At 44.4% G+C, this 27,907-nt stretch overlaps 1 protein-coding gene across 1 annotated transcript; it reads left to right on the top strand.

The window, feature by feature from the left end:
• The first annotated feature begins 543 nt into the window (after positions 1–543).
• On the top strand, positions 544–27,795 carry KMO (kynurenine 3-monooxygenase). The gene is made up of 15 exons (XM_066622171.1): positions 544–591; positions 4,312–4,381; positions 8,051–8,148; positions 9,882–9,971; positions 12,232–12,280; positions 13,120–13,207; positions 14,505–14,670; positions 14,791–14,862; positions 15,428–15,549; positions 19,098–19,245; positions 21,606–21,663; positions 23,549–23,631; positions 23,714–23,815; positions 23,914–23,973; positions 27,625–27,795. The coding sequence occupies exons 1-15, from the start codon at positions 544–546 to the stop codon at positions 27,793–27,795; spliced, it is 1,425 nt and encodes a 474-aa protein (XP_066478268.1).
• Positions 27,796–27,907: the final 112 nt, after the last annotated feature.

Here is a 27,907-nt window from a genome sequence, read left to right as displayed (position 1 = left end):
TCTAAATCCCTACATTTCATGCATCTCATCTAAACCACTTCATTCATCTGATGAAGCAGACTGTAGCCTACAAAAGTGTTAACTGAAATACATTGGTTAATCTGTAACGTGCTACAAGATTCAGGGTTACTTTTGCTGAAGAAGACTAACTTGGCTCTGGAAGTTGCTAAATCCCTGCAGCTCCAGCTCTAGGTACCTTTCTTCACTGGGTGTTCAACACTTAAAGAAACATCTACTTCATCGTAATTTTAATTCAATTGAAACAGAGTGTTGAACGAGTCATCTAATGTATGTGAAGGTCAGTGAAAAAGACTTTGTTTTGATATCACATAGCCAGAAGTAATCAGTTTCTGCTGACCTTTGACCATTCAGTCAAGACCTGACTGGACTGCCTTTGTCTCCTCCCATGCAAGCATGTTTTCTGATAAATGCAGTTGTTTACCTAGTTCATGCTCTAGTCTAAATGGACCAAGGAAGAAAAATGTACATACTTCTTTCCCTGGAGACTGAAGATAAGAAAAAATTATAAGACATATTCAAGTCATGGACCCATCTGAGAAGAAAAAAGTGGTAGTTGTTGGGGGAGGCTTGGTAAGAAACATACACTTTATGCTTTTGAGATTACTAATTGCTTGACTATTGATGAAACACTGTCTATTTTCCTTTCCATATCTTAGTTTGATGACGGGCAATAAAATTGGAAGAATGGTAATGACATCTTCAGGGTGGGTGAATAATATTCAACTGTGCTTTAGGTTTATATATAGAAATATGGACAAAAATTAACAACAGAGGACAGTTAAGCTGTCCATCCTGACCTCCACTGTGCACAAACTGAGAGTGTCAGCTACCTCAGGATCTGCTTTTCTCCTGCAAAATGACTTTGGAAGAAACCTAGTTGGGGGGCTGTCAGAGTCAAGAAACATGTTGCAGCAGGACATGCTCCTTGACTCTTTCTGTAGGAGTCTGCAGATAAAAGTCATTCAGGGAGATAACTAATGCCTTGTTGGCATCCTTCAGTCTCGGAAGACTATGGTATCACGCTCTGAATGGTGGTTCTGGAACAGAGTGTCCTCTCCAGTGCGCAAAGCCTGGGTACAGTAGATATGGAGGATAGACTGTTACCCATGCAGCAAATCCCCCCTCTCCACGTCGCTGAAATGGTCCAATGGAAAGGCAGAAGCCAATACGGTTGGTTCCAGCGGCGTCACAGGAGTTTCAAAAACTTGATTGTGTTCAGCCATGAACTGCCTCAGGGACTCTGGCTCTGGATTTTGCCTCGAGGTTGACTCCTGAAGCTTTTTCCATAACTGGATGTAGCCACAAGGCAGTGGAAGTTTGGGATCAGAGTTTTCCTTCTCTCAGATGAGCTGCCTTCCCAGGCTGACGAGTCCCATCTACCCAGTGGCTGTTTAGTCGCCTCTTACGACAAGTACAGCCAAACTGAGGGCCTATTCCTATCCCCCAGCCCCCAGGGGTTGATAACTAATATTGTTTTGAAAATATATGGAAGCACACTTGTGTCTGATGTGGAAAAAGTGATGCCATTATTCAGATGAATGCCTGTATAGCTTAGGATCAAATTACACAGTCACCTAACCGTGATTTGAAGTAGAAGCACTGCTTGTTTTATATAAAAAAACAGTGGGGAATCACTCTGATTGGGTCATGGTGCTGGAGATGGGGAGTTTATCGTACTCCTCTCATGCATTATTCTCACTGAAAATTCTCTCCCCCACAAAGTGACTATTTGCAGCAAACAACCATGTCAGAGGGTGCTCTGCAAAGCCCTTCCCTATGTGCTATTGCCCTAATCAGGATTGCCCACCTTGTGTGTGTGTTTTAACGAAAGAAAGGCACTTCTGATTTCCTAAGAAATACTGTGCAGTATACCTTTAGGGGTTACCTAAATGGCAGCAACTCAACTGAGGGCCCAGTCCTACCCAACATTCCAGTGCCGGTGCAGCAGTCATGCAAATGGGGCATGTACTGTACCCAGTAGTGGGGCAGTCATGGAGGCCTCCTCAGTAAGGGAACATTCGTTTCCTTGCCACGGGGCAGCATTGCAGCTGCATCAGCATTGGAAATTTGAATAGAATTGAGCCCTGAGTCGCCTTTCCCAGCTGTTAAAGCCCCATTCAGGAAAAAGCTGTGTCTGCCTGTTATGCAATTGTTCAAACACTTCCAGTAAATGAAAATGGTGAGCATTGCTAGAAACAACTGGTGTTATTCACAATAGATTTTGTATGATGGGCAGGATGGTAGAATTAAAGAGTGCATCAGCACAAGGAATTTTCATGGATCTCAAACAAGGGCCTGAGAAGGATTGTGTGAAAGAACAGGATGTGGGGTTTTGTATTAACAAGTCAAGTAAACATCACAGAGCTTGCTTTGTGCCTTTCTCTTTCCTCTTTTATAGTAGCTTTTACAAAGGGATATTTTTGAAATGAGTGAAAATAGCAGTGTTGGGAACTCGAGTCAAGTGACCGAGACTTGAGTTGCGAAAATGCACATTTTTTGGTGATGCAGCGACTTGTGAGTCGTGCACATGGAAAACTCTGAAAAAGACTCAAGTCAGGCCCCCCTGACTTGGAACTTGTCCCCACACATGCGAGTTTGCCTGTGTCTGGGAGTGCTTGCTTACTGTTTTCACCACATGAAAAATATTGTGGGGCCAGCATTCTGATGGCAAGCAGTAGGGTGGTTCTAGCCGGCAGGCAGTGAAGGGTTAATGCATCCAAGTAAGATGGGGGAGGTGAAAGAAAGCTCTTTTCCCCCATCTCTGATATATTGGACAAAGGATGGACATTCAGATATTTTTCTTGGCTGAGGGAGAACAGGAGGAGGAGCCCAAGGGGTTTCTTGCCTTACAGTTGGCTGCAGAAGGCCAGAGAGGCAGGAGAAAACTCTTTTGCCCGATTCTGCTTTCCAACTTTATGGTTTCTTGGCTCTGTTGTTACTTGGGGGAGCAACCCTCATTGAATCACCAGATAAAGTGGGACTACTGAGTAGGGCTGCGAAGGACTGGACCATTCTGGTAAGGCTCCCAGCTGCAGCACGTGACCCTTCTCCTCCCTATCACTCCTTCTGTCCCAGCTCTCACTCAGTCCCTCCCATCCTCCTTTCCTCGGGAGGATAGGTGGGAACAGCAGGAAAGTGAGTACTCTGACACACCCATAGAGCCCAGCAGCAGCCCGTTTTCTCTGCAGCGGTCTTTTTAAAGGTGGGTGTGACTTGATTTGAATCCATTAGAGTCAGTAAAGGACTCAGAGACTCGGAAAGTGCCCCCATTAGGCCTCTTTTTCAAGGAGTCGACTTGAGTGAAGCCACGCTCGGTTTTCCCAACACTGGAAAATGAAAGGGCACATATGGGCTGATGCAAGTCTCTTGAGCTGGCCCAGGAGGTCTGCAAACGTGCCATAAGGCACGTTTGCTTCTCCTCAAGAGGAAGCTGGATTCAAAGAAGCACCAGCCTGCTGACGCAAGCCTCTGCACCGGCTTCCACCTTGCGAGTTGTGTCAGTCTGGCTGGGCCAAAGCAATGAAGAAAGGTAGGTGGGAGGGAGGTGGGAGGAAAGCGTTCCTGGGCAGGGTAGGGGCAGGCGGGTGGGTGGGCAGGGAGCAGGAGGCAGGGCTGGGATCTGGCAGTTATGTAGGATCCCAACCCCCATTTCTGGGGGAGAATGGAGTGGCTTGAAGCTGCTCTGCTCTCCTCCGACTTGTGCCACCTCCAGAGGAGGTGCGCCATCTTCTGTTCTCCAGAGGTGGCGCAAATCCAAAGAGATCCATAGGGGCCAGCGGCCCTTACCCAGGGGTAAGGGAAAAAGTTTTCTCTTGCCTCTGACTGAGCTGCTTATGGCCACAATCCTGCACTGGATACAGCGCAAGCCTCTTGGCTTGCCTGTTCCAGCGCAGGATAGGATTGCACCCATAGTGAGACAGATTAGAACACTTGACGCTATGCAAACAACCATTGCTGTACAAGAATTCTGTACTTAGCACACTACATCACAGGGAAGTTATCTCCCCAAGCATAACATTTGCCTCTTTAGAAACTGCAAGTTGGGAGGGAGGAGAGTTTCAGTACAGGGGTGGGACTTCCAAGTCATGCTTCCTTGGTCCCTATGTACAGACAGTACTCAGAAGTATTCAGAGATTTAAAACACTTGTATGAGAATATAATATCATTGGAACCACCTTGGGCATTCTTTGACTAGGAAGACAAGACTAAGAGAACTTCTGCAAGTTCCAATTAAAAAAGAAGAAACAGGAGAAGAACGGGTTTTTGAACCTCTACAATGCTTTTTTGCAGGTGGGTGCTTTAAATGCTTGCTTCTTTGCAAGACGGGGATTCCTAGTGGAAGTTTATGAAGCCAGACAAGGTATGCTCACTTTGATTGTATTTATAGTGTCAAACTTGGTTAAAACCTGAATCATGACCTTGCCAATCCCACTGACTTCTAGAGAGAGGGAGTTATCTTTCCTTAATTGCCATAGTTTTTAGGAGAGCAGCACAATATTGTCTTTTGGACTGATATGCTGTAATCCTGCAATATATTTTTAGGAGCCAGATACTGACTTCTGTGTGTGGTGACAAAAAGGCAAAAATGCCTCTCTCATTTCACCTTCCATTCTCTGAAAAAGCACTCATCTCTTTCTAGCCTCTCAACTCAATCACCAGGGTAAGGTCAAGAGCCGTGGTTGTATTAATTAGTAGTTGAAGGCATTTTTCAGATTAATGTGGCTGTGCATTATGACAGCCTAATAACAAGTGTAACCGGCCAGCAGTCACTTAATCCAGATCACTATTTAGAACGCATTTTGCTAATCACAGATTAATGTGAATCTCACCCACCTCACCCCAGCAGTGTCTTTTCTAGTGGCTGTCTGCTGCTGTCTGCTGTCTCCTGGTGTTCTTTTGCATCGTTTTAGATTGTGAGCCCTTTTGGGACAGGGAGCCATTAGTTATTTGATTTTTTTCTCGGTAAACCGCTTTGTGAACTTTTAGTTGAAAAGCGGTATATAAATACTGTTAATAATAAATACTGTTAATCAGTGCTTTTTTTGTAAAAAAAAATAGGTGCAGGAACTCACAACTTTTTATTTATTTATTTATTTTTAAACCATTTTTTAATACATGCGCGCACGCGCACGCACACACACACACGCACACACGCGCGTCCATCCCGTGTGAGCTCCCTGATAGCAAAAGCACTCCTGCCACAGCTGGAGTGAAACACCCCATTTTTTTTAGGTGGGGAGGTGCTCCATTGGGCTATAGGAAACTCTATCCATTGGGCTATAGGAAAGCCTATACAGTAGTTAAAGTGTTCAGAACAAATATATAAGGTCTTGAGCCCAGCTGGTGGCCATCAGTGCCTCAAGTGTTAGTTCCAAACACTTTGAGCCTAAGAGCTCTGTTGGCTCAGTGGTTAAACTGTAGATCTGTGAAGCCAGAAGCTTGGGGTTCAAATCCCACAGAGGAATAATTTTTTTTTTTAAAGGTGGGAAGGTGCTCCATGACTGCAAAATATAAAGGTTGGTTGCTAGTTGCCAGTTGAGGCTGCAAAACTCCTCAAAGTTCAGTCCCAGGCAGGCTCTTTTTTGAACTTTTTTTTTTTTAAGTCCCAGGGTTTAACCCACAGCCTCCAGCAGGGGGCTCACTCCAGGAGCTTAACTGTGGGTTAAGTCCTAACTGGAACTTAAAAAAAAAAGTTCAAAAAAGAGCCTGCCTGGGACTGAACTTTGAGGAGTTTTGCAGCCTCAACTGGCCCCCCTTTTGGCAACTAGCAACCAACCTTTATATTTTGCAGCCATGGAGCACCCTTCCCACCTTAAAAAAAAATAAAAATTATTCCTCAGTGGGATTTGAACCCCTAGCACAGACCTATAGTATAACCACTGAGCCACCAGAGCTCTTAGGCTCAAAGTGTTTGGAACTAATACTTGAGGCACTGATAGCCACCAGCTGGGCTGAAGACCTTATATATTAGTTCTGAACACTTTGACAATAGGCTTTCCTATAGCCCAATGGAGAGAGTGCTGGGCTGTGGAGCACAAGTTTGGAGGTTCGAATCCCTCCCTAGCCAGCAGTGCAGAGTGGGGTGGTGCAGGCAAGGGAAAAAAGGTAGGGGCAAGGAGGAGGGGAAAAAAAGGGGGCAGGGTGGTGCAGGCAGGGGGGAAAAAAGGTGGGGGCAGAGAGGAGGGGGGGAAAAAGGTGCCGGAACGCCGTTCCGGTGCATTCCATTACAAAAAAAGCCCTGCTGTTAATAATGGCCCAATCCTATCTGCTCATAGCACAGACATATTGCGACATATGAGGGGCCTGCTTTTGCAGCAGACCATTCACCAGTGGCTGCTATATGGCTGCCAGTAGCAGAGAAGCCACACACATGCAGGTGGGGTTCTACCAGCAGAGAGGCAAGAAAGGGCCAGGGATGGGCTGAGAGGGTTGCGACAGAGCCAGTAGCTGCCAGATTCTGAATTCCCATCCCAGACTGTCTTCTCAGATTTATGCCAGTAATAGAGCTGGCATAGCTTGGAGGAGTTCCATTTTGATGGCCAAGATCCAGGTAGACTTTTCTCCTCTTAGCCCTCTTGCCCTCCCTTTCCTGGGCCATGCATTAGATGCCCCAACCAGTACACTGGCGGCACTGCATCCCTTGTGCCTGATAGAATTGGGCCACACTGACTGCCGTCCACAGTCCATTCCAGGATTTAGGCTAGGCAAATTCGAAAAGAAAATTCTCGAAAGGATTGGATGGCAGTCTGTGGCCATATGCCGAGAGAAAGAACCTCCTCATTCAACACTGCATTTTGCAAAAACCACCTTCCTTGTCAGTGTTCCAAGCAGCTGTTCTGGTGCTTTGGCTCAACCCGCATTACATAAGAAACTGCTGACCCTTCCTCTCATATTTTATCCAATCAGATGACCAACTTTAAATTTCATTTCCCCAAAGCAGCGATTTTAGCTCACTAGTTTACTATTTTCCTGAAGTTTCCCCTCCCCCCCCCATTTTTCCAGCCAATACATTTGTCTTCCTGGACTGATCTTTTAACTTATTTTTCTAAAGCAGAATCTAAACTAGAATTATACAGGCGAAAAGAGTTTTCTGAACACATCTAGTGTCTAGTGCCTAGTAGTCTAGTGTTTAGTGTCCTCTGCTTGGAGCAAGAAAATCCAAAAGTGCCTGTTGGGGTTTTGCTTGAAGACCTCCAACTACAGTAATTAGGACAGCAGTGTCAACTACTTTCATACAGTGGGCTGAAGAACTTTCATGGTGCCTGCTGAGGACATTAAGCAGGAAGTGACATAATTAAGTTGGTGACGACCAGAAATAAGCACTTTGTTTCTCACCTAGGAACTCATTAGCTGCAAACGACAGAAGAGAAAATATGTGAATCTTGATAATATTTTCAATATACGGGAGAGCCCAGTTATCATATAGACTGCCCTTTCAGCAGCACCCCTTCTGCCAAGGCTCAGCAGCTGAAAGATGCTGATGGCAGTGCTGCGAGAGCCAGTTACACAGGCCTACAAAATTGAGGGTCAGAAAAGTTTTTCCCAAACTTTATGGTGGTTTGATATGAATTTGGGGTGCCAATTCCAAAAATGATATCCATTTTGCCCTAACACATCTAGTTTTGGAGATATAGTATAGCGTCATTAGTGAATGGTTCAAGCAGCTTCCTCATGAGGAAGCCATGGTGTAGGCTTCCTCATGAGGAAGCTGCTTGAACCATTTACTAAAGAGGCTATGCCATGTCTCCAAAACTAGACGTGATGGGCAAAACAGATGCCATTTTTGGAATCGGCACCCCAAATATACCCAGGAATTGGTGTAACGTTTAAGGAAGCAAAATGTGTGTTGGCCTGTGTTATCATGCAGGCCTGATAAAGAGCTTCCAGTGTCTGGCCTGAAGCCCTTTTGTTTGATGCCCCTGAAATAGTACATAAATTTTTCCTCAATACAGCACAATACAGGACACAATAGAAATACAAAATGGAGGAAACGGGCAATCCACAGAATGACAACTTCATTATGTTTCAGATATCCGTGGTTCCAATGCAGTTCGTGGCAGAAGTATTAATTTGGCTCTGTCTCACAGGGGACGGCAAGCTCTCAAAGCTATTGGAATGGAAGACCAGGTGACTTTGTCTTTTAAAAAAAATAATATACAGGTTGAGCCTCATTATTCGTGTGGGTTCCAAGCACTCATGTGGATGGCAAAAAATGCACTATAGCAAATCAATTTAAAAAACAAAGTTTCTGTGCACTTGTGATTTTAAAACAGCCTTGCTGACCTTTGTGATGTAAGATAAGTCATTAAGAAGACAATTCATCAATCAGTCCTCCTCCAAGCACTTAGAAAGGCACTTCACTCAGTCCCTCCCTTCACCAATTCAAAGTGATCACCTTTCTTTCACATGCTCAAGGGGAAGGGAGGGGTCGCCTGGAGAGAGAAGGATTGATGGATTGTCAGCCAGCTCTCTCTCTCTCTCTCTCTCTCTCTCTCTCTCTCATTAAGGAGGCTATTGTTAAAGGACTGTTCAGTTTTTTAAACTGGTTTTAAAGGGATGCATTTTTCCCCTTCTCCAGGGATCAGCACATTCCTTCTCATTTGCAGTGGCCATTCGTGTTGAGTCAAATCCGTGTATAAAATATCCTTGTATAACAAGGCTGGACCTGTATAACCATTATTCATGTTGTACATGACGCCTGTACTTCATTCTTCAATAATTTTTTTTAAAATTTAAGTAAAAATTAAGTAAAATTAAGTAAACGCATCTGGTTTATTTACAAAGTCCTGTAAAGAAAACCAATTAGATTAGGAAAATTATCCATTGTTTACAGATTATAGCAGGAAAGTTTGGTGGGTAAGCAGAGGTTGGCTCTAAGCCAACTTGAGAGCTTGCAGCTATTGGCAGACACATATCAAGACTAGCTCAGGTGAAGCTTCCTATGAGAAGTGAAAAGCAACCAAATGAGGAAGACACCTTCACAGCCCAAAGGCAACATAGCTAACCCTTGGCCTGGCAGGAGCTGAGACCTGAGGTAGCATAAAGGCCATTTTCTACAGGAATCTGAATAAGGCACAATGAGCCATACCACCTGGACCCCAAGCAGCAGGGGCTCCACTTAGTCAGATTCCTACCCTGCTTTTCATTCAAAATCCCAGAGTGGCTCAAGTTTTCAGAAATGTTAGGATCCTGGGAAACAATAAATTCTTAATGTGATGGATGGGAGTGATTAAGTGATGCCAGCTTCCCAATGTCTGTTTTAAAGTCACACAGTAGGAATTTTAAATCACCATGTTTAGCAATCTGAATTCAATTTCTTTGCTGGGAGAGAAGTTGGCTAACCACAGTAAAATCTCGTTCCACCAAATGTGATGTTGGAAACGCAACAAGGAGCTTCTTCCTGTCTATATTGCAGGATAGAAGTCAGAAATTTCCTTCTGACTTTCCTCTAGCAACAATTTCTTAAGCTTAACTTTGGCTGCAGCTCACTGTCATTTTGCACTTGTGGAAGCTCCTTTTGTGATTTGGGCTCATGGAAAGGATCCTTCCTCTCACAGAACCGGCCTTTGCATGAGTGCAACTCTCCTTCTGTTCATGACAGGAGCTTCCACAAATACATTAATAAGTATGGATCCTTGCACAGGGTACCAGCCATGTTGTGACAGTGTTTAGGAGCTACTGAGCGATTGATATTAAGTAACCTTGATGATGCTTTATGCAACTATAATAAAACACAAACTGCAAAAGTTTAGAACTGTTTGTAACTCAGGATTGTTGCTTTAAAAAAATCACACAAGGATATGACCTCTAGGGTATTATTCTTACGAAGTAAACCAATGCTCTCTTTCTTTGGATTTCAGATTGTGTCAAAGGGCATCCCCATGAGGGCAAGAAGGATTCACATGCCCTCAGGCAAAAAATATTCAATTCTCTATGGAACAAAAAGTCAGGTATATTTTAAACGTATTTTAATTGATTTAAAATGTATTTTCCCAGGTATTTTAGCTTTTAATTGATGTAATTTTTCCTATTGGGTGATGTGCCTAACTCCTATTATGCAACTATTTAAGAGTCCTTGATGGGCATACAAGGAGAGTGCTTTTGTATTGAAGGAAATTGTGAGGGGGATGCATTGTACACTTACATTGCATGCATACTTCTTTAAAATCCCTGTCAGTGAGGGAAGTGGAGAACAGTTTTGTCCTTATCAAGGCCAAAACTCACCTTACCAGTATCCCAAGTGCAGCTCTCTACTTTTCTCTATAGGTGCCCTCAACTGTTCTTTTACATGAGAGAAAATAAAAGAGTGCACTCAGGGACACTGTAAAGGGAGTAGCAAAATCTCCTGTCTGCCCCTGGGTGGGTTCCCAGCAGAGCCGGCCTATCTCTGAGGCCAACTGAAGCTGTTACCCCAGGCAGCAGACTGGTGGCATGTGCCCAGCTTTGTCCACCTACTTGCTTCCTCTTTCATCTTCTAATCCAGGGGTGTCAAAAGTTTTTGGCAAGAGGGCCACATCGTCTCTCTGACTGTGTGGAGGGCCGGGGGGAGGGGGAAAATTAATTTACATTTAAAATTTGAATAAATTTACATAAGTTTACATAAATGAATATATTAAAGATGAACTTATATGAATGAATGAAGGTCTTGCAATAGCTCAAGGTCTATAAAAGACCTTGCACAAAGCAAGGCTGGCCTTTCCTTTGCTGCTGCTACTGCATCACAGACATGAAATAACAAGCAGTGGAGGAAGCCCTCATCCCACAGCTCACGTGAGAGGTCAAACAGTTGCCCTCACACTAAGAGCAGTTGCGTCGGGCCAGTGTGGGCTCCAGCAAATCTCCAGAGGGCCAGAGGCTCATTGGAGACTGGGGGCTCCCTGAGGGCCACAATGAGAGGCCTTGAGGGCCGCAAGTAGCCCCAGGGCCGGGGTTTGGGCACGCCTGTTCTAATCTACACCCTGGATTGAAAGAGGGTGAAAAATAAGAGGGGTGAAAGAGGATTGAAAAATAGCAGGGGCAGAAAGAAAAGAAAAGAAAATGTGAAGGGGAAGAGAGTGGTGAGTTATAACATCAGAGAGTCGGAGTACTCAGAACAGACTAAAGGAAATATTTCTTAATCCAGTGCATAAGTAATATATGGAACTCCTTGCCACAGGACATTGTAATGGTACATGGGCTGGATGCCTTTAAAGGGGATTGGACAGATTTATGGAGGAAATGTCCATCACGGGTTACAAATCATGATGACTGTCTGCAACCCCTGGGTTTTAGAGTAGCCTGTCTCTGAATTCCAGATACAAAGGAGTGGCAACATGATACAGGTATCATGTTATCTTGAGTGTCTCCATCTGGTGGGCCACTGTGAGATACAGGGAGTTGGCCTAGAGCAGTGGTTCTCAAACTCTCTGGGAGTAAGTCTTTGCAGGGGCGTGCTCTGCATCCACTTTCCCTGCTGCGGGGAGCCCTGCCAGAAGTTGCGCCGGGCTCCCTGCACCCCTTGGAGGCTGCAGGAGGCTTGCCTAAGTGCACCCAAGCCCCTGCAGCCCCCTGAGCGGCATGATCCTGGGGATCGCGCCGCTGCCTTCCCCCTGCCTCTAGGCTGCCCCCACCCCTTAAGGGGGCAGAGACCAGGGCCCTCAGGCTGGGGCATCACAACGCCCCAGTTTGAATAGCACTGGCCAGAGGGATCCTTAGCTTGATCCAGTAGGGTTTTTCTTATTTTAAGTATTCTTATTTGAGTATTGTGAATTGATGTGGGCTCTTTAAAATTAAGGAATTGCTAATGTTGACAATATGACTATAGAAGGTTCTTGTTACACAAGGGTAAAGGGGACCAAAAAATTGCCTTGGATCTCCATCCATGGTTACTGGAGACACTTTTCTATTAGAAATAATGGGAGAGGCTTCCCTCAGTGGAGGGCGAGCAGAAAGGAGAACCACAACAAAAGTACACAAGACAACAAGAGACACACAAGATGACAAGAGGCACACAAGCCCATGGCTTCTTGAGGCTCCTTCTAGGGTGTGAGGGCCTGCAATATTTACTTTAGCCTAAGCAGGTCAAATCTTGGCCCTACAGCAAGCAGCTAAAGAAGTCTCCTAACTGAAATGATTGAAAATCAGCTTCCTTCAAACCATTCCTACACATTTAAGCACAAACAAAAATCTTCTGCCCCTTATGGTGGATTTTTTTTTCAATTTTTTTTTCAGTATATTCTGTCTATAGATAGAGCAAATTTAAACAAGGAACTGCTTACTGGTAAGTAACTTTTTTTCTTTGTCATTTCTGTACACACAAGCGTTTTGCAGAGAGCAGCATTTTGGAAGCTCCTCCAGTTTAGCAGAGCAATATACGCCTTTCCTCAAGCCTGGCAAACTGCATATGCCTCAAGGGCGGAAGCACACTTTCCCCCCTCAGTTCCCTTTTTGAATCACTTCTTCTGCAGAACAATAGGACTAAACAAAACTAGAACTAAAGAACTGCTGCAGCTTGACCCATTAGTGATTGAAGGGCAGTTGTTTACTGCCCTGTCCCATAGGATGCAGCACAAACCTTTCTGGCATAGCTGCATCTCATAGCTATGGGCTGCTGATTGGATTGGGCTGAATGTCTCACAAGAACTAAAGATTCTGCACCTGGTATACAGAGAAAATGCAAATACTAAATGCTTGTATATCCTGTTAACAATGATAATAACTGGGACTTACTCCTGGGTAAATGTGGGCAAGATTGCAGGCTAGATGGTTAAAAATTTTCCTGCTTGATGATATCACTTCCAGTTATGACATCACTTTTGGTAGGTCCTGACAGTTTCTCATTATAAAAAGTGGGTTCCAATGCTAAAAGTTTGAGAACCACTGACCTACAAAATTTCATCAGTTATGAGGGAGATTGTAGTAGTTTGTCGACTAGTTGCAATAAATCTATGTGTTTGGTAAAATGTACAGTATTATATTTTAAATGAATGCACACATCTTAGAAATAACTACTTACATCTCTGACACTAAGGAAAATGTCATTTGTCATAGAGCTAAGTTTGCTCTAGTTTTCTCCAAATAGTTATATTAATATGATACTGCTTTTTCTCCTTTCTACAGCTGCAGAAAATTATCCCAATACTGAGTTGTACTTTGGACACAAACTGCTCCACTGTAATGTAGAATCAAGGACATTGACCTTTTCTGGGTAATTGGTAACCCCAACCCTCATGAGCACTCTAATAATTAATCAGAACCCAAACAGTTGAGCAAGTTGACTGTTCTCAACTATCTTGAAGATTTTATAATGACTCTAGTCATCATTACCTGTATCAATAGAATGTGGTATCTGCATTCAAAAAGAGATTAAGAGTCCAATCCTATTCTTTCCTCCCTCCCTTGTTGTTGCAGAAGTGCTGTAATGGCTACTGCTGAATTGGGGGTGGGGTGGGGGAGTTAGTTGCAGAGCTTTCCTCTGGGTAAGGGAACATTTGCCAGAGTGCTCTTTACAACTGCCGTAAAGCAGTCAGCGCTGGCATACTCATGGAATGCTTGTTCCGCCAATGGGGCAACCCAGTAGGATTAGCTGCCTGACCATGGCAGTATTGTTATTATTATTGTTGTTGTTGTTGTTGTTGTTATTGTTATAACAGTATTTATATACCGCTTTTCAACTAAAAGTTCACAAAGCGGTTTACAGAGAAAAATCAAATAACTAAATGGCTCCCTGTCCCAAAAGGGCTCACAATCTAAAAAGATGCAAAAGAACACCAGCAGACAGCCACTAGAACAGACAGTGCTGGGGGGAAGTGGGCCAGTTACTCTCCCCCTGCTAAAAAAAGGAGCACCCACTTGAAAAAGTGCCTCTTACCCAATTAGCAGGGGTTATCTCTTTAGACATAAGTTTAAATCGCCAACATGATAGTTCCAATCTTATTCGGCACATAACACAGTCTATTGTATTGAATAATGACTGCTATCAATAGTCATGAGGTCCTCTATGATAAACAATCTCTTCTTAATAATATTCAGAAAACTCTGTAACCAGTACATAGGAGTATCTTTGTGAGAACATCCTTGGAAGATATCAAAACTGCTTGCTCACATGAAAAAACTGTTATTCTATTGTTAATGGAACCTGACAGTAAAGACAGAATTCGTCAAGTTAACAGTTGTACAGTATTAAGATACAGATGGGGGGGGGGTTTCAACAACTGATTTTGGAATATTTAGGGTTACTTCTTCCAACTCTCAAAACCCAACTGGAAAAGAAAATTACCTTCAGTGTGGATTTTATATTTTTAATCCTTCATAAAGGTAAGTCCAAACTTTCAAAAGTAGGGGACACCCTTTACATAATGCTAACAAAGGTGGTTCAAATAAATGTCAAGTTCAGTCTCCACTGAACACACTGTAATCATTATGTGAGATTTAATTGTGGAGGAAAGGGGTTGGAGTGCAAATCTAAATAAGACAATAGTATTCTTTTTGTTGTTTATTTACAGACCAGACCAGATCTCGAAGGAAGTCACCTGCAGCCTGATGGTAGGTTGTGATGGAGCGTTTTCTACAGTTAGAAAACAGTTCATGAGACAAACACGTTTCAATTATAGCCAAGAGTATATTCCTCATGGATACATGGAACTGACAATTCCACCAAAGAACGGAGATGTGAGTAGACCTTGCTTTCTTCCGTTCCCAATGGATTGTGTCATTGACATCAAACACAGCTTGCTACATCTACATGCTTCTATTGTAAGCTTCTTTCTCCTCCTTTCTATTTTCTTTCAGTTTGCAATGGAGCCAAACTATCTTCACATCTGGCCCAGGAACACATTCATGATGATTGCGCTGCCAAACCTGGTATGAGTAGAAAAATATCATTACAGTTGTCTTTTCATAGGAGCACATAATTTGAAATTTGGAGCTAATTTCATTGCACATTAGGAAAAGACTTCTGTTCGGTTGGAGCTTCGGTTGCTCCAAAAATGCGAAAGCTTCTGTGTTGTAGGTTCTGGTAGTTGACCTTAGGCGTAAGGTAGCATAATCATAGTTAGCCTCCCAGTGTGAAGATGACATGTGCAGTAGTGGCCCATAAGACTTTGGGGCCTGAACCAAAGCACTAAAGGCTGACCCCTTACCTGGCTGCCCTCTCTGTGCACTCAGCTTCAGAAGGAGAGAGGAAGAGAAGGTGGTGAGGAGAGGGCTGCTTGTAGAGTTGGACTAGCATGTTTCCGCTGTGGTGCTACTACCTGAAGCAATTGGCAAAAGTGAGAGGGAGGGTGGAGGGATCCCCACCCCATCCTTCACTTCCCAGTATTTGCTCTTGTGTCTGTCTGTGTGTTTCAGGATGCCATTGTTCTGGTCAAAAATTAGTCAATTATGCTTCATTTTCATTAAACTGCCTACTTTTTTTTTAAATCTATAGGATAAGTCATTCACGTGCACTCTCTTCATGCCTTTTGATGATTTTGAAAAGCTCACAACAGGAGATCAGGTGCTAGATTTCTTCCAAACCTACTTTCCAGACTCAATTCCTCTAATAGGAAAGTAAGTTTTGTTTTATTTTTTTTAAGTCTCTACAACCCTTCAAGGTGTTTAAAAAATTTGGTTGGCAACCTTGATTCTCGAAAGACTATGGTATAAGCCTACAGCACCTGGTATTCCCAGGCAGTCTCCCATTAAAAAAACAACACAAAGGCATAGATCATAATATAATAAAACCAGCCATAAAATAGCAATGTTGCCATTTATTTTCTCTACATGACATTGAGCTATCCAGTAAATACTGTAGGCTACTGACTTTCTTTCTTGTATTGATCATAATGAATTAAAGCAGTTTTTCCTTAACTGTGGGTTGTGACCTGATTGCTGGTGGGTTGTGAAACTGACTGATAGCTGACAAGGAAACTGTACTGAGACCTAAGGAATGTGAGCGGCATGTGTGTGTTTACTCATGAGTAGGTGAACATGCCTCAGTCAATTTTCAATGGCAGGCTGAAACAGCAGCGAACCTGGGATGGAGTAGGGGGGCAAATGCCCTGGGTGCTGTGCTTGCCATGTGCTCGTCACACCCCCGCTGCTGCTGCCTCCACCCACCTTGCCACCCCACTGAGCTGTTCTGTGGGCAGGCAGGCTCCATGCAGCACTCAGCAGTGGGCAAGAAGCCTTCTGAGGCTTCCCCCGCTGTTTTAAACAATTCTTCCAGTTTTGTTGGAAAACCAGAAGTATTGTTTAAAACAGCATGGGAAGCCTCAGAAGGTTCTTCGGCTATGCAGAACATCGCGCAAGTCTCTGTGAAATCTGGGGGGGGGTAGTGGTGGTGCGTGCTGGGGGGAGTGGCAGCATATAGAGACCTGCCCTGGGGTGCAATGAGGGCAGGTCTGTGAGGAATGCAACACCGCAAGAATGGTACCAATCTGATGTACACAGGCCCCCCAAAACACTTGAGAATAAAGTCCCCCCCCCCCAAGCTGATGAGGGAAATGAATTGAGCCTGTGGAAAGTGAAACGGAGCCATGTGTGTGTGTTTACTTATGAGGAAGCAAATGTGCCTTGGCACCTATTGAAGGCCAGGCAAAGGGGAACCTAAGACCACCAGATTGGTCCCAATCCAATGAACATGGAGTTCAACAAATACCCCAGAAGGCTTCCCCCCACCATTGTTTTGACTAAAAATAGATAAAAACTGAGGCTTGAGCAGCTGATAAGGTGAAATTGTAGGGTTTTTTTTAGTCTTTTAAAGCTAGGTAGGTTATTTTAAAAAGTGGGACCTGGTGCTAAAACGTTTGGGAACCACTGAATTACGGAATTAAAGTGATGTGGGATCTGCCCTATGGATCTGAAGATGGCTAGGCAAGGGCTGCCCTCTGACTGCTGTAGTACAGAAAGTGGTTCTGGCTCCTCCCTGATCTTCTTAGAACCAAGTCCTTTCCTTCTTCCCCCTGCTTGTGCAGCCACACCAAAAATGAGTATGCTGTATCCAGTGGGGGTGGGGGTGGGGGAGGGAGAGATCAGGAGGCTTCAGAGGACATGTATCTCCTTAGAACTGCGCTAGCAGTTTTGCCAGATTCACCCCTTCTTGTAGTCTCCCTGCCTCACCCTTCCCTGCCCAGTTTTACCCCCTCCCTGTGGGTCAGAACCAATTTTTGGTAGGTCATGAAACTGTCAAGCTAATAGCTAACAAGGAAAATGTATTGAACCCTATGGAAAATGAAATGGAGCAGCATGTGCACTTGTGAGTAGGCGAACATGCCTCAGTCCACTCAGGGCAAGAGGAGCACAACACCACCAGGATAGTCTCAATCTGATGAAAGCAGCCTCAAACAAACTCTCAAGAAACTCTCCCTCCTCCAAGCTGAGGAGGAAAATACATGTGGGCATTTCCTCATGAGTAGGTGAAAGTGCCTCAATTCTTATTGAAGGCCAGGTGAAAGGGAACACATGGCCACCAGAATAGTCCCTCTTTGATGAACGTGGACCTCAACAAATGCTCCAGAAGCCCTTCTATACACACACAACATAGTAAAAAGGATAAAAACAGAGGCTTGAGTGGCTGGTAAAGTGAAACATTTTTTTAGCCTTTAAAGCTAAGTGGGTCATTTTATAATAGAGTGCCATTATAGAGTACTAAAAAGTTTGGGAACCATACAGTGTAATAAGAGAAAGGAAACAAAGGCTTCAAACAGCCTCTCTGGTGCAACCAGAGCTTACCATTCTGATGAGGAGGCTGCCATTGGCACCTCTGTTCACCCCTTCACGTTCGCTCTGTCCCACCACGTCTGCCAGGAAGTCCTGGTGCAGAGCCTGCTGGGGTGGCAGAACAAAGAAGTGGCTGGGCAGAGCAAACGTGAGGGGAGATAGCGGTGAAAATGGCAGCCCCCCAATGGTAAACTCCATTCATGCGGGGGAGGGATTAACGAGGTGCTGGATCTGGCCCACAGGCCACGGTTTGGAGTACCCTCTAATAAGAGAAAGGAAAATGGCTAGTTCTGGCTATACATTTCCTTATTGTCACAAACTATGCAACCTTTCCACAAGCCCATCAAAGCCAATCTGGTGTACACAAAGGAGATTCTGCATCGCTATCTATTACACACTGCTACTTCATCTGTTTGCTGACCACAGAATGATAGCATCTGTGTATTGTCATTTCTCCTTGTGCTAAGCAGCAATCAATCAGTTGTAAAAGAGCTGCATCCACACATGCTATGATTGAAATCGCATGCCACAGAAATCAAACAGCAATTCCTTTGTTGCACTTTTACCTGTAGAAAATATTTTGTATGGAATATATATTTGAGTTCTTTGTTTTGCTGGTGCAAGGGGTGCATGCTCCTTGAGTGTTGTAGCACAATAACGGCGCAAGCCTAACCAACTTTCCAGCACTGACATAGCTGTGCCAATGTGGCATGCACTGCATCCTGTAGTGAGGAGGCAGTCAGGGGGGCCTCCTCAAGGTAAGGGCATGTTTGTTATCATACCTTGGGCCTGCATTGCGGCTAGGTCAGTGCTAGAAAGTTGGTTAGGTTTGTGCCCTTAGTCAACCAGAAGTTCAGTGGCAGACCTCCCATTCACTCTATGGGGCAAATGCCCCAGGTGCGGAGTCTCACAAACCTTTAGGACCCAGCAGAAGCCTCTCTGAGGCTCTTGACAGGGTCAGAAACTGTGCTTCCGGTTTTCCAGAAGCACAGTTTAAAGCTTCAGGGAACCTTCAGAGGCTTCCCCAATGTGTCCTGGAGTCACGTGAGGCACCATGCACTCCAGATAAGTGGGGAGGGGTATGTGGATTTGCGTATGGGGGGACAGAAACATCCTGCGGGGGGCGCCATCGGGACTTTTGCCCTGGAGCACAAGGCTTGGGAGGTCTGCCGCTGCAGAAGTTCTCTGCTTATCTGTACAGATTCCTAGTTGCTAAGGGATTTTTTTTTCTCCCCCATCATTTAGTATGTCAGTGAATATCAACTCCCTGTTTGTGACTCATGGATACCATATTCACAAATGCTATAAAATCTCTTCGTATTTATATTCACAATTGCTGTAAAATTTCTTCGTATTCATCATGGTAATTGAGCAATGATGTGCTGTTTTGATTTCAGGCAAGAACTGATGAGGGATTACTTTTTACTACCAGCACAGGCCATGGTCTCTGTGAAGTGCTCATCCTACCACATTGACTCTTGCTGTGTGCTAATGGGAGATGCTGCACATGCAGTGGTCCCCTTCTATGGACAAGGCATGAATGCTGTGAGTCAGACTTTGCAGTTCCAAATGTTTTATATCTCTCAATGTGATGTTTTAATTTTAAATTATTTAAGTAACTATTGCCTGTAGAGCAGTGTTTCCCAAACTGTAGGTTGGGACCCACTAGGTGGGTCCCATTCATTTCAATATTTTATTTTTAATATGTTAGACTTGATGGTATGTCACATGGTATGTGACTGCATTTGGGAAAATGTTACAGACCTTTACTTTTAACAAGGTACTATGTATATTCTTTTAACAATGGTAGTAAGTGGGACTTACTCCTAGGTAAGCATGGGTAGGATTGTAGCCTAGGATTGTTAAAAGTGTTTCTGCTTGATGATGTCACTTCTTGTCGTGACATTACGTCTGGTGGGTCCTGACAGATTCTCATTCTAAAAAGTGGGTCCTGATGCTAAATGTGTGAGAACAACTGCTATAGAGTTCATGGACTCTTAGAAAGGGCCAGCCCATCCATAAGGCTGACAGAGATAGATTGGTAGAAGGGCCCCCATTTCTGTCTATGCACTTGCCTGCACTGCTGCTACTCTTCCTACAGCTCCTTGGATTAGAAAAGAAAGAGGGATGCAGAATGGAACTATGGGGAATAGAGTGGTAGGCTAGAGCATTTTGCTTCAGCCCCCTGCTTTTCTCTCCTCCACCCTTCCTCTTCTGCTCCAGCCCTCCTCTTTCTTTTCCAATCCAGGGAGCAGGAGAAGCAGAGGCTGGAGCATCACAGGTAAAGAGCATCACATCCGGCATTCTGCTTCAGGCACCAGGAAGTCTTGGGCTGTTCCTAATCTTAGAACTGAAACATAAAGTAGCCACATGGAGTGGCTACTCCAACAATACACATTGTTGGAGTGTATGATTTTTAGGCTGCATGTGGATGATTTGACTGCTTCCCCATCCCACAGAAAAACAGATGTAGCAGGTCAGAGGGAATGCTCTAACCAGATCTCTTATTGACATGCTAGACACCATCATTTTCCTTTATTTTGAAAATATTAGTTCTCTGTCACTACATGATGACTAATTATGCATACTGAATACTGCCAGTAGTTAGTGGCCATTTGAAGAAATGTGAAAGAAGATGAGGGCTGTCACACTTCTGCCAATACCACCTGATCCCTTGTCACAATTCAAAAGATACTGCTGGTAGGGGAAGCACTCTGCTTTATTTTAACTATTGTTTTTTGAGCATAAGTGAGCAAGGGTGGTGTAGTGGTGTAGGAGGTAGACTTAGACTTGGATGATCCAGGTTCAAATCCCCCCTCAGCCACGAAGCTTCCTGGGTGACCTTGGGCTAGTCACTTTCTCTCAGCCTCACCTACCTCACAGGGTTGTTGTGAGGACAAAAGGAGGGGAGCAGCTGTGTACACCACCCTGAGCTCTTTGAAGAAAAGGGCGGTATGAAAATGTAAAAAATAAAAGAATATATAAATAAGTGCAGATATAAGAGTTGTAATTGAGATTACAATGTGAGCCCATACCCAAACTATAGTAGAAAATGTAAGGGTTTTTAACAAGCCCTTTTCTGACTCCCCCTAGTTTTAACCAAATCATGGTTCCCTTGTAGCCTTTTAAGTATACAGACATGAGCTATGGTCAGAGCACAACAAAGAGGTTCTTAATGAGGCAGTCAGGTCTCCCATAGCATGACTATAGCCTGTCTGTCTACACTACAAAGAAGCTCTTAATGCAAAGAAACTGCAGTCTAACTCCAGTAGCCTGTGCAACCAGCAAGTGTCCGGCAGGCAGTGTCTGTTCACTAGAGGCACTAGATTTGGCTGAATCATCATCATCATCATCATCATCATCATCATCAACAACAACAACAGGTATTTATATACCGCCTTTCTTGGTCTTTATTCAAGACTTTATTCAAGGCGGTTTACATAGGCAGGCTTATCTAATTAAATAGGGATTTTTACAATTGAAAGAAGGTTCTTTCTTTCAAGAACCACTACATTCAGGTGTTTCATTCCGATCTGGCTTCACTTTCTGGCCTCCATCCTCCCACGCTCAGAGCAGATGGAATAGCTCGGCTTCAGCTTGTCAGCTGCTTCAAGGTCGCACGGTGCCGGTGGCCTCGAACTGGCGACCTGTGGATGTTATCTTCAGGCAGACGGAGGCTCTACCCTCTAGACCAGACCTCCTGCCCTAATGTATGCTTAGGGCACAATTTTAACCCCTTATGTCAGTGTAGCACATATCCCATTGGCACTGCTATGCCGGTACTGGAAAGTACTGACATAAGGCGTTAGGATTGCGCCCTTGACTTGTTTTCATAATCTTCTTCCTGTTCTATGGGTTTAGAAATGAACATCCTAAGCTAGCTATTTTTCCTTGTGTTTCTCCAGGGATTTGAAGACTGTCTGGTTTTTGATGAGTTAATGACCCAGTGTCAAAATGATCTCAGTGAGTACATATGTATCTGTTGGGAAAGATAGTGTTCCCCAGAGTCACTAACGGAGCCACCATGATTGCCTCAAGATGAAGGAAGCCGATTACAAAACAGTTTGGCCCACGCAACATGGGACTATAAGCCCTGGTGCAATTGGGGGGAAGGAGTGGAGTGCTGGGGTGTCTCTTACAGCAGGAACAGTGATGTCATCAGCAAGAGTGCTCAGATGCTGCCTGTGAAACTTTGGTCAAAGTGCCTGAGTTATGTATAGGACAGCATTTCCCAAACTGTGAGTCGCAACCTATCAGTGAGTTGTGACCTGATGTGCAGTGGGCTTGCTTTCTGGTTGTGGTGGGCTTGCAACCACTCCATTGGCCTCTACAGGTCCCCAGAACGCTTCCCAGAACTGATAGGAAGCAACTTCCAGTTTGCACCTGGAACTTCCAGTCACTGCTGGAAGGCATTCTGGACCCATGGAGGCCAATGCAGTGGGTCACAGGCCTGGGATGACCTGGAAGTGACCTCTGGGAGCATCTTAGCAGGCAAAACATTGAGCATCAGGTGCAACCCACTGTGGAGGATGAAATGGTTCACAGAGCTCAAAAATTTGGGAACCGCTAGGACATTGTCTTTCCAAAGGATGACACCCAGGATGTTACCTGGGTCAGAGTTTGTAGGATTGCCATGGTGCCCCCCACCTTCTGCTGGTGCATTGGGCACTACTGCTTCCATCAGTACTGACAATTCAGGGGTTAGCTTGACCAGGTTGGTCTTACGGGACATGAGCCCTTAACCACAAGTTGATTTGGCTGACTTTGGATGCCGTCCTTGATTGGTAGCAGTTAGAACAGGGATCATTCTGTGTTATGGTGAGTGGCATTCTACAATCATCTGCAAATTTGCTTTAATGAAGTAATTGACTCTCATGGATATGCACAGCTTGCTCTGCTTGTTATGCTTTGAACTTTATTCTTGTTGCCTAGAGAACAGTTTTGTCCAACAGTTTTGATGTGAAGTAGACTTAAGAGAAAGCAACAATGGCTTTAAAATACTGTATGGTTCAATAAAACGTATCCCGTCTCAGACTGTATGCCTCACTTTCAGAGGGATTCACATCTTTCTCTATTTGCATTCTTTTGTTCTAGTAGTACTCCCTGCCCCTAAATTCTTTGTGAAGTTCAAATTAGACAGAAGAAAAAGAGGTACTTTCTTTAACCCTTAAATTTAACCCTTAAAAAGGGTTAAACACGGGTTCAATCACTAGATATAATGAGATATTTTAAACCTTCATATCAAACATTGTTTCCAGTACAACACACACATATATATCACATAATTACATTGCTGTTCTTAAGGAATAATTTTGGGTGTGGGCCAGGGAAGGGAAGTCTTATGAGATCCAAGACGGTGGAGCCCAAATCTTGCAAGAATTGGGTGCCACCATCTTAGATCTCACAAAATCTCAAGAGATGTGGGTGCTGCCATCTTGAATCTCACAAAATTTTGCGAGATCTAAGATGGCTGTGCCCAGTTGAGCCAGGAAGAAGAGGCTGTGGGGGAGTTGTGTCCCAGGTTTGGGAACCATTGGGCCAGGGTGTCAGGCAAATGTGCTGTAATGGTAGATAATAGTGCATATAAAGGAAGATGGAAACAAGGGATGTATTCACTAGAGGTTGTAATTTAGTTAAGAGTGCTATGTACTGTAGTCACCTCACACATTATGTTTTTATGGCTATACCCAAGAAAGTTTAAGTGTAAAACCTAAAAATGTAAAAGTGTGAACATGAGAAAGATGTTCTATACAGGTGCATTCACCAGAGAGCCATGACTGAACACAGCTCACTGCTGAGTGGTTTTGTCTCTGCATAAGGTGTGAAATGGCCCTGCCTCTTCACCTAGGTGTCTGCCTCCCGGAATTCTCAAGACTGAGAGTGCCAGATGACCATGCAATTTCAGATCTAGCCATGTATAATTATATAGAGGTAAGTTTTTAAATATGATTTGGATGACAACTGAACACTGAACAATGTCACCAAATATGATGGACTTTATTGTTTGTTTCAGATGCGGGCACATGTTAATTCAAAGTGGTTCATCTTCCGAAAGCACATAGACAACTTTCTTCATGCCCTTTTCCCCTCTACTATTATCCCTCTGTACAGCATGGTAAGAGCACAAATTCTGCATTATTTCCCATGCTTCTTCATTCCCAATTATTTATTTTCCTTCTGTGATCATCTGTGTGATTTTGTAATCAAATTCAGGTAACATTCACCAGAATCCGGTACCATGAAGCTGTGCAAAGATGGAAATGGCAGAATAAGGTCAGTGGAATTTAGGAGGATTTGTCTGAGGTTATGCATTTGTAACATTTGCTTCCTTTTTTTTGTAATTAGAGGTGTACAGTGTCCACATGTGAAATTTCCGTTTTACTATAATAGAAAAATAGAATAATGATATCAGTGAAAGATTTTTTTAAATGAGTTGGAGTCCAGTGATACAGATCTAGAAATACAAAGAGAATTTTGTTTGTTACCATTCTTTGCCTGTTCATTTTATGCTTGTTTTATTGTAGCTCTTTTAGGGTCCAATCCTATCCAACTTTTCAGCACCAGGGCTGCTGCAATGCAGCCCTAAGGTAAGGGAACAAATGTTCCCTTACCTTGAGGAGGCCTCCAAGACTGTCTCCCCAACACAGTAAGCAGTGCATACCCCATAGGCACAGCAGCACTGGTGCTGGAAAATTGGATAGGATTGGGCCCTTAATTATTCTGTGGTTTTATTGTTTTGATTTTTTGTTGTAAACTGCCCTGCATCTCATGAGAAGAATAGGATATACCTTTTCTAAAATAGGCAAATGAAGGACAGGCTAGATTACCTTGTCAGACAAGCAAGTATAGTAAAAAGTAATTCTTAATATTTGGTTACAAGTTTTCAATTGGTGCTGTTCAGTAAATACATAAGCAGCGCAATCTTATCCAAGTTCCTCAGCATCAATACAGCAGTGCCTGTGGGGGAATTTTGCATGCTAGAGGTTAGGAGCATTTGTCCCCTTGTCCCGGTGAAAGCTCCAGCAACTGCAATGGGCAACTCAGACCTGATCCTGCTAAATTGCTGGTGCAAGTCCCTGTTGCCCTGTGTTGGTAGATCAGGCCCTGCAACAGGGATGGGATATCCTGTGCACCGCTACCACTGATCCCACCCCCTCCTGGGCCCAATCCACCCACACCTGTTCCCGCCCTCCCCCTGCCCTGTTCCACTCCTCCCTGCCCTTCCTCCTGCTCTGCCCAGTGAGGAACTTAGTGAGTCTGATACACACTGCTTCCTTTGCCGGCACCAGCAGGATGACACAGGCCTTCCTGTCAGTGCCACTAATTGGTGCACTGTCGCAACATGCTTTATGACATGTTTGCAACAGCCTGTGCTAGCTGAGCACACGTTCAACTGGCTCGGGAGGGGGATAGGATTTTGTTGGGAAGATCAGGGAAAAGGGAAGATGAATAATCAAACATTCATGGCACTGAATGTGGCTGACTTGAATAATCATTTTAAACCAAGGCAAATGGCTGCCAGGGCTTGGCCATGAGCAATACCTGTGGGAGTGTCAGAAGTCAGGATCAACAAGTCAGGAACTAAGTCAGAAGGCAGGGCTGAGGAATCAAGCCAGAAGCCAGAATGAAGTCAAGAGTTTGAGTCAAAACTAGGCAAGGGTCACAGAAGAGAAAGCACAAGATAAAATGACAACTTGTTTCTCAGGCAAAGACCTTATAATCCAAAGGCTTCAGACATAAACAGTAATTTCAGCATCACTTTTTGGTACCAACCTTCCAGGAAGCTACCACAAAACAGTGCCATCCTGGCCCATCTCAGCAAGTCAGACCATGGATACTATGGTCAATAATACTGAAAATCCAAAAATCAATAGAGTTGCACTTGCCCTGTGCAAGACGTATGCCAAGGTGATCGAGGTGGTTTCAGATCCATTGTCAAGTCACAACCCAAACTGGAACAGGTCAAAGAAATCTGTTTCATCCAGAACCATCTGGAGTTGACCTACCACCACTCCATTGTAGGTGGTGGTCTAACATTGGGAAGTTAGACACTCTATGATGGTTATTTAAAGCATCCCAATTTAAAGAGGGCTGTTTCAGGATATGGCACACTATTCTGGCACAGAGCTTAAACCCTAAGGAAAGCATTCACCACCTGTGATATCACTATGTTATGTATGCATGGATGTTGTGACCCTGAGGCATCTGCCCATTGCTGGCAGTGCCTGTTGTTGTTTGTTCATTTCTAATGGCCGGCAGGGGGGTGTCCCTCCAGCATTTGCCACTCATTGGCCTTGCACCTTCCCTCATCCTTACCTCCTGGTTCATCCTGGTCTCTGTCCACCAGTGTTGAGGCTGATTGGAAGCAATGATTTGCTCTTTAGACATCACACTGCTGTGATGACACATGGATATCACACTGATGGCCCATAGATGTCATAGCAATGTCACACAGACATCATGCCGATGAAACATGGCTGTCACACCAGTGATGCACAAATGTTGTAGCAATGATACATCAACTCACACCAATGTTGCACCACATCAGGATTTTGTTCCATTGATAGTGGGTTGTGCTGGTATTTCCTTCAGTGCTGGAGGTGTTACTGAGAAGGGCTATGTCAGTGTTTCTTTGCCAAGAAAGGTATATCTTATGGCCCTGTTGCACTAGTGCCTATGCACCATTGGTATGGCATTACCAAGACAGGCTTAGGGTATGATAGACATAATTCTGGCATCCATGCACCATCAGCATGGTGTCAGAATAGGATGGGTCATAAATTATTTTGGGTGCAATCCAAATGCCATGTTGAGCCCCTTGCGCTGGCTCTTGAGTGTTGCTAAGGCACATTTGTGACAACTCAGGAGTTGACTGGGCCAGCACAGAGGCCAATGCTGGCAGAGCTAGATTCACCCCCTACACCAGCTGGACAGGATAAGTTTGCACTGGGCAGCACAGGGTGTGGGAGAGGGGAGCAGGAGGGCATTCTGAAACTGGGAACTGGGCGTTCTGGAGCAGAGGGAGGGATAATGAGAGGTGGATCAGGATCGGGAAGTAGGAAGGATCAGCAGTGGCAGCACGTGCCAAATCCTAACCCCCATTCCCAGGCCTTGGCATCCTGCATGGGCTTCTTAGATTTGCACCAGTTAAATAGCTGGTACAGATTTGAGTAGCCCAAAGGGCAGACTTGGGCTCGACACAGAGTGAGGGGAAAAATATTACCCCAAAGGTAACCTCTAGCAGCCATCTAACCTGCACTGGATACAGCACAGACCACTGCAGCCTGGCTATTCCAGCACAGGTTAGGATGGGGCTGCCTGTTGTAGTTTTTTCCACAGATGTAGTGTTTAGTGTCTTATGCTGCCTTTTAATTTTTTTTATTTTTTATTCAACTTACCTTATCTTGATGGACAAGAAAGATGGGTGAGAAACTATAAATATAAGTTTTGAGAAAGTGATGAAAGGGAAATTAGTGCTGGCAGTTTACTTTAACTGGGCAATTAACCCATTTCTGCCCATCTCACAGGTGTACACATTTGATCCCTGTTGCGTATATGCAATGTTGGGCAGAAAGGCTTACAGACCAATCCTGAGCTGCCTGGAGCACAGGGCTGCCGCAGTATCTAACACACCCTGGATAGCTCCAGCCGTCTCCTTGGGAGAAGGGGACTTTTGTTCCCTTCCCCTGAGTAAGGGAAGTAACTGCGCAGTGGGGCTACTCAATTCTGTGGTAGCTCTGGAGCTGGCACAGAATCGGAGAGTTCCATGTTGGACCACGTGGCCCAACATAGGGCTCAGGATCTGGTGGAGTTGAGCTCCGCTGATCCTGCCCCCCTCCCCTGCCCCGGAACGTCTCCCCCCACTGCCACCTCTCCGCCGCCCAGCAGTCAGACCTCTTACTCAAATTCCCTTTCTTCCAACAGGTAATTAATAGAGGCCTCTTCCTCACCATGGCTGCAGCAGCAGCACTGAGTGGGCTGTATCTGTTCACAGGTGGCATAAAAACAATATCTGACTTTGGTCGAGAGAGCCTGTGGAGATGGACTCCTGGCCTCAGGAAATTTTTACATATGTATGTAAGTGTGTTAAAATAGGAGACATAGCAAGGGGTGTTGGAAGTCTCAGCTGAACTGCTGCTTGGCAAGTCTGATCTCCATGTATTCAAACAGTGGATATGTTACTAAGGTGAATTCTGCTAGATCCAAA

This window comes from Tiliqua scincoides, chromosome 1 (assembly GCF_035046505.1).
Source record: "Tiliqua scincoides isolate rTilSci1 chromosome 1, rTilSci1.hap2, whole genome shotgun sequence".
Classification (NCBI taxonomy): domain Eukaryota; kingdom Metazoa; phylum Chordata; class Lepidosauria; order Squamata; family Scincidae; genus Tiliqua; species Tiliqua scincoides.
Note: the sequence above shows the minus strand (reverse complement) of the source record. Positions and strands in the feature narration are given on the sequence as shown.